The 7,615-nt window shown below is 42.3% G+C and overlaps 1 protein-coding gene across 4 annotated transcripts in view; it reads left to right on the forward strand.

The window, feature by feature from the left end:
• The window catches only part of ALKBH3 (alkB homolog 3, alpha-ketoglutarate dependent dioxygenase), a 41,826-nt gene extending 36,158 nt beyond the window's left edge, over positions 1 to 5,668 (forward strand). For 3 of the 4 annotated variants that reach the window (XM_074997517.1, XM_074997518.1, XM_074997519.1), the window contains 2 exons: positions 426 to 514; positions 3,545 to 5,668. In XM_074997517.1, the coding sequence (XP_074853618.1) occupies positions 426 to 514; positions 3,545 to 3,566 (111 nt within the window). In that variant the 3' untranslated portion in view covers positions 3,567 to 5,668. Of the gene's footprint in view, positions 1 to 425; positions 3,025 to 3,544 lie in introns of all 4 variants that reach the window. The other variant, XR_012646011.1, reaches the window with a different exon arrangement.
• The last annotated feature ends 1,947 nt before the right edge of the window (positions 5,669 to 7,615 follow it).

The following is a 7,615-nucleotide window of genomic DNA, read 5'->3' on the forward strand; positions in this document are numbered from 1 at the left end:
CATCCAGGAATCTCAGTGCATTGCACAAAATTAATGGCTTAAGCATGAACAGCATCTCTGCAAGATCAATAAGTGATGTATAGTGATTACTCCACCCACCACTTATACTCCTACATAATGTTCTGCATTTAGGAGGCAGTCACAAACAATCTTCCTCTGAAAGTGCATAAGCAGTTTAGGAAAACAGAATATAATAAAGGTGTAATTTGGCCTAACAACTCCAGAACACTTTTTGTAACAGTAGATTTCATAGTGACCCTGAGCAGTCAGGTCATGGGTTTTATGTCTTACCTAATTATTATGAAAAGTGAGTAATGTCACCATCCTGTAAAATGAGAATACAGAATTGTTTGTATTTGAATAGTAAATGTTTTTAATTATGCAAACCTATATACTCTATTTTTTTTTCCCCATAATGTTTATAGCATCGGGTACCTAAGGAATACCATGCTAGGGAACCACGGATAAACTTGACATTTCGGACCATTTATCCTGACCCTGAGGGAATGCAGAGGTGAATGAAGACAACTGTCCTGGATATTAATGGATATAACATCACAGCTGATCTAAAGCCTCAGACGTGATGCTGGTTTAGGACAAGGAACCATAAAGAATTCACAGTTGCTGTCAAACATCTGATGGGGGAGAGGGGAAGGAGGCTGTTATCATGGAGAACTGAGACAGTCACAAATATCCTGTAACATGTGGATAATACTGTCATATTTTCAAACCTGAGTTGCTGTTTGATTTTGCTAATTCATAGACTTTGTTTTGTTTGATTTTTAAAAAAGCAATAGTGACCTGTTCCTTAGGAGAAAGTGGAAAATGATTGCATAAATCTAAAGATCTGAGAGTGCACATGTTGTAAAGCAGCTTCTGCGATCAATGCTTTTTTTTACCACCAATTTAATATCCTGGCACAGTGTGAATGCGTTTTTATAGCAGAGACAAGTAACGCATAATAGTCCCAGTGTACTAGTCTTGGTGAAACTGTGTAGGTGTGCATAGAAATAATAGGTAGCTCATGAACTCAGAGGCTCTTGGAGCCCTTGTAATACTTTAACCTCTTACATCGTGCTTTTATTCTATAGATGACAAAGCACTTTGCAAAGGAGGTAAGTTGCACTGTTTGCATTACAGTGGCACCTAGAGCCCCTGACCAAGATCAGGGCTCCTTTGCACTATAGAAATGTCTCTTTCCCTGACATGGTAGGTGAAGTAGACACGACTGGGAGTGGAAGCAGTGGCATTTGCCCCAGGTCTCACACATCAATTGCAAATTACTGACTAGAACTCATGTCTTCAAACTTCTGGTCCAGTGTTATACCCACTAGACCATTTTGCTGTGGTGCTTTAATGTTAACCAAAAAGCCACCCCTACAAGGTGGAGGAAATCTATTTCTGTTTTATAAAGTGGAATACTAAGGTGCAAAGAAATTAAGGCCAACATGGTCAAAAGTGCCCAAGGATTGTGGGGTTTCACATTTTGAAATTCTGTCTGATTTCTCAGCGATACTGTGCACTTGGAACTTCCACTGACTTCAGTTGGAGTTACGGGTGTCTGGCATCCTTGAAACTCAATATTGCAAATTGGGTGCCCAGAACTCCTGGCTACTTTTGAAGATCTGAAACTAAATTATTTCTCTGTTGTGATGAGAACCTACCGCTTCTGATTTTTCCTCCTACTCTCTATTAGAAAATCTCTTTTTTATATATAGGTAATCACACAAACCCAGGTTATAGTCTGAAACATTTCCATCAAACCTCTTGGGTTCTAAACAGGCAAGCAGCAGCTAAAACCCAGATCTAGGTAGTCTTGCAAGATCTGTTAAAAGCTTGCCTTGCCTACCTGTCTTGCCTGCTATTGGAATCAATGATTTCATGGGCACTTATGCAAAGCCCTATGCCCTGTATGTTGCTAAATACTTGCTGCAGTTGTTCATCGGCAGGGATGGACAAGATACGGCCTGTGGGCCAGCAAGCCTTTTGATCCAACCTCCTTCTGCTGTTGCCAGTTGCTCTTGGTGCTGCAAGGTCGAGGGGAGGGCTGCCCACCCCTTGCGCTGCTCCCACCAAAATCTCTCAGCTCCTGAGAGATTTTGCTGGGGATGTCAGCAGTGCATCCCAATTTCTCAGATCCCATTGACTGGTTTCTGGCCAATAGGAGCTGAGAGATTATGCTGAGGGCCAGGCCAGTGTGCAAAGCCCTGTCCCTGCCCAGCACAGAAAGCCACATGGAACAGCCAGTGGGCTGATGGTGGTGGTGGGCAGCGAAGCCTGCCTAAGAGTACTGCTGGCCAAGAGCCTCTTAGATAAGCACCTCCTGACAAGCACCTGCTTCTGGCACTGCAACTCCCAACTTGCAGACCCTGCATGCACTCCTACAACTCTCCCCCAGGCCAGAATTTTCTGCTGCCCCCATGCTCCCTCCCAGACCCTGCATCTCAACCCATTCCCCGGGTCACCACCTGCACCCTCCTCCCCCCATTCCAAGTCAAATCTCCTTCTCAGACCACGCACCCACTCCTACATCCCTCCCCAGGGTCAGAATCCTCTCCGGCACCTATACCCACTCCTGGACCCCAATACACTGCCTCAGTCACAACCTCCTCACCCCAGTGCACTCTGACCCCACACATCCCGCACCCCAATCCTATAGCCCAAGCTCCCTTCTGCACCCAACATCCATCCTAGACCTTGAGTTCCCTCCATAGAAAAGTACCATCCTTGACCACTTACCAAAATCTTGGAGTGACACCCCTCCCTCCCCTGCATCAAAAATTACCTGCCACTGGTCTACAGGATGGTAAATGTTATGTTTTCCGTACCATGTCAGATCATAAGCATTGATAAACATTTTGTGTGTTGTCTGGCATCAGTTAAGCTAAGTTTGATGATGCCCCTCTCTGTTGTCAGAGTAAGTGTTTAGAGAAAGTCTTTCTGACTAGCCAGTGGTATCTGCTGCATTATGGAAGAAAATTGTTCCCTGCTGACAACAGTCAAGTGACTAATCGTCCGCTGTGCGTAAGTTTTCATTTTTACTGGTGATTGTAAAGGCTAAACTCTCAAGCCACTGCAGTACTCAGCCTCTAAATTGGGCAGAATTGATTTCTCAGTGAATCACACAAGTATAATAATGGTATGTCGTCTGCCTCAAGCTCTACAGCATTTAAAACTGCTTGAATGTTTAAAGTCCATGAGTGAGGATGGGAAAGAGTTATTAAAGTGAAGAGATTATGTAAATAAACTGGGTGGAGGGCCAGGGATTGGGGGGTCAGCCTGGTTTCCTTATGTTATCCTGATTCAGAGGGAAGGATCAGAGGAAGCTATAAATAGTTGGTGTTGAAGGATACAGCTGTTTGCTTTTGGTGCTGTTAACAGACTTCTGGTGCCATGTTGGGAGATGTAGTTTCTACAAAAAGAACTATTTCTCCTTAACCAGGTGCCAGAGCTGACTCTTCCTAGAGATTAGTACTTATGTTTGTAACTTTCATTTATACCCTGGTCAATTCACTGAACATGTGTTGAATATAATCTTTTACAGCACTACATCCAGGCCGAAGTAGATTCCACTGGTTACTTCAGAACTCTGGGCCTTCTCTACTGCTGTCTGTAGAGTGGTGTTGGTGGAAAGGAGAGTGGGCATCAGCTTATTTGAATAAACTGCAACTGTGTTTTAATCTTGTTAGTGCTTACCCTGCCCAGCCCAAAGACAGAGCCTTTGATTGGAGGGTTTTATATATTCTTGCATATTTCTCTATGAACTAATAACATTAAGGTTATGCATTTAAGTGCTCAAAATGTGAGGAAATGGAAGAAGTTGAGTTTCTGTTGTAACATTAACTCAGCCGTGCTACACATTGTTTATATTTTGTGGTTTGCATAAAATCCTAGTTATGTAGACACTTCAATATCAATCCAGGAATCAAGAATAAAGCACACATGCACTTTGTGTAAATTCACAATTACTGCAGTATGAGAACCACAATGTTTGCACTTAACCTCATGACTTTGTTTTATAACCTTACCATCAATTTTGCATTTTATTTCCATGCGGATTCCTAAGAGAGAGACAAACCTACTCTGGAGGTGCTGAAAGCTTCATGGCAGAAAGGCCAACTCCTACAGACTTAAGCACCCAGATTCTCTCCCATGTTGGGATCCACCTGGCACAGGAGAGCTTAGGAGCTGCTCTAACTTGTATAATTCTACAACTGGCACATGTTAGTTGAGAACTGGTTAAGCGAAAGCATGCTGTGTCATACTGTCTCCTGTCCCATACACCACGGGTGGGGCAGTTGGCATAAAGGCTGATGATGATTTATGCCAGGTGAAACTTCCCCACACTGGAGAAATAGTGAGCTAGCCAGATAGGGCAATGGTCTACCCTTTTTGCACTGCTTGAGCAACAGAACATGGCCAGAACAGGCAGAGATAATCTGGTAAAGAGTCTCTTTTAACATGGAAATCTATCTACAGATACAAGTTGAATATCTCTAGTCCAGCACCCTTTGGTCTGGACTGGTGCTGAATGAGAGAATTTGCCGAACCACAAAAGGGCAGTATTGTCTAGCACCATTACCAACACTTCCATTGGGCTCTTAGAAGATATTTAGGGGTAAATTAGAGCTAAATAATAGCACAGAACACTGAGAGCCAGGACTAGTGGCTGTGTAAACAAACATTATGGGACCAGGGGAAACTTGGCCACATCCAGGATAAGTGGACCTCTGTCTAACTAAAATCATGTTGGACCATGGATGTTGATGGACAAGAGATTGCTGGACTAAAGTTAAATTCTTACTATTAATGTGTAGATACTGGCCCTAAATGTTCATAGATCTTAAAATTAGTATGCACAAAAATAAGGTTGTAATGCTGGTTTAATATGTTTGGGAAGGTGGGTCCTGGCAACATAGGAAGGCCTATGCCTTACTGAGGCCCAAGCAAAACTGAAAATTTAACTTCAGCTGTATTTTTTTGATTTCTTGAGTAAAGCAGTGGTTATAAATTGTATTTAAAATGGAAAATGTCACATTTAACCTTTTAGTAAGTCAAAAATAGTTGAAAGGATTTTGCTCTGACTTTGCAGAGTGGGGGAAAAAAATCTCCTTGGGAGGAATGGAGACTGAAAATGAAGTATTTCATCCAGATGACTTATTTAAGAATCAGAATATACCCATCACATGTCATAGCGTTTCTCTTTCATCCTAGGACTGTGTAACAAACTACAGAACATTCCCAGACAAAAAATTACATTAAGAGGGAGTGAAAGTTGGAAAATATATGCCTCTAACCTAGGATAAAATATATTGTATTTAGCCCTTAACTGAGCAGAGGATTCAGAAGCAAGGTTAAATTTACTTCTAGACAAGCTATAATATGTAAAAGCTCAGCTGGGACATCTGTAACTTTACCCTGTAACAGAACCATGCAATAAAATTCTGATGATGATTGAGACATCAGTGTTTGTGGTGTCAGATTAAAATTGATTTTGAGGACATTTTAGATTTTCTTTATTTCCCTTATGTCAGTGGTTCCCAAACTTTTTCCAGTCACGGAACACTTGGATATCACATCATTCTCTGCAGAATACTTAATCTTTTTTACATCATACTGACTATGAGGGGTTGAGCTGGGGCCGGGGAGGCCAGGCTGTGGCCGCATGGCATTGGGGTTAGGGTGGTGTGTCTGAGCTACAGCTGTGCATGGCTGGGAGACCCTGAGGGGGGTGGGATTGAGCCAGAGCCGCACATGGCTGGGAGGTTTGAGCTTGGGCCCTGGGGGTTGAGCTACAGCCATGCAGGGTTAAGCTGGGGCTGGAGGGTCGAGCCACAGTTTAGTGTAGGTCTAAGACAGCTGTGAGCAAAACTGTAAAACTGAGCAAAGTGCATCCTAAAATTTATTTTTTTTTCCTAAGAACAGGGAAGAGACCACCATTAATCAATTTCACTGGCGGAACACTTTGCAATAGCTCAAGAAGCACCAGTGTTCCACCGGAACGTAGTTTGGGAACCACTGCCTTACATGATGGAATTTCCATCTTTTTTTCAATTAAAAATGGCATACTTGATCACAAAACAAGAAATTGAGGATGTAACCTTGTAATATTAATAACACTATGAAGAAAGTTACTTATCTAAAAATACAGCTAAATCTTTTCCTTTAGTTTAAATTCTAGGGTCAAATTCCTTAGTACACATTGGCTATGTATACACTAGCCCCAAACTTCAAAATGGCCACGCAAATGGCCATTTCGAAGTTTACTAATGAAGCACTGAAATGCATATTCAGTGCTTCATTAGCATGCGGGCGGCCACGGCACTTCAAAATTGACGCGCCTTGCCGCCGCGCATCTCGTCCAGACGGGGCTCCTTTTCGAAAGGATGCCGCCTACTTCGAAGTCCCCTTATTCCCATGAGCTGATGGGAATTTGCGTGGCCATTTTGAAGTTTGGGGCTAGTGTAGACACAGCCATTTACTGCTATACACCACTCTAGAGTAGTCTAAATGAGCCTGAGAATGTTGGCCAGTTAAATTGCATTGACAGCTGCTTTAGAATGCTAGCACAAGACAACAGGTATTTTTTATAAATATACTTAAGATGCATTTTGCTGCCTTGTTTTTATATCACTGAATATATCTGTCAGCTGAAGCGACTGCTTTAAAATCTTCTCCTTTGCAGAAATATGAAGAATGCATTCATTCAAAATGGCCATCATCTCATGCCTTTTTCATTTGAAGTGGTAAGTCTAGAAATTGTCCACCGTTAAGATACCTTCCTTCAAAATGGCCAAATTTTCTATTGTTCCAAAAGTGTGAAACCTCTTTGGGAATGGTAAAGAGGAGCAGATGACTGGAGGTGGTGGCCAACTTTGGTCCTCGTGGGCTCTAGTTTCTCTCCTGTGAGAGCAATGCAAAATGGTGGCCATTTTTAAAGTGGCAGAAAGCTACTTCCACAAAGTCGTACAGCAAGTTAATGGCTCAGACCATATAAATACCCGGTGCCCTGTCTTCTGCTCTAACCACTTATGCCTGGAGTACTTCCATTAAGTACACCTGTACAAACTTCTTCATGAGGCTTAGGTTGTGTCTGAAACTATCATGAGATTTTGTATTGTTACCTGTCACTGTAGCATCTGAGCACCTTCATATAAAATCCACAGCAATAGCATGGTTCTTGGGGATTCTATGGAGCCTCTGTCTGTTTATAGCAAAGTCTCTGTTCAAGGCAGAGTGGGTTTTTAGGTTTACTTCTTTTATCCCAAGTCAGATGAATTCCTGCAATTTTAATTTTTCTCCCTTTGGAACTGATAGATTGGGCCAAGTTACCTTCTCAACATGAATTCACAAAGAGGTGGGACAGCAATGAAGGAGTTAAGCTGAAGAGTCCCATGCAGTAAGCCTGGCAGAGAGCAGTAGATTTTCCTCATGGGACTTAGGACAAGTGACAGATGATAGAGGCTCATGCAGCCTAGAATAACCTCCTCAAATGTTGGCACTATTGACTTGGCTAAAAATCATTTAACACTTGCTTTGCCTTTTCTGGTCATAAACGCTTTCAGCCTTGAAATGGAAGCTCTTTTCATTTAAATGCTCCTTTTAAATGTTCAAA

This window comes from Carettochelys insculpta, chromosome 6 (genome assembly GCF_033958435.1).
Source record: "Carettochelys insculpta isolate YL-2023 chromosome 6, ASM3395843v1, whole genome shotgun sequence".
NCBI classification, from domain to species: Eukaryota; Metazoa; Chordata; order Testudines; family Carettochelyidae; genus Carettochelys; species Carettochelys insculpta.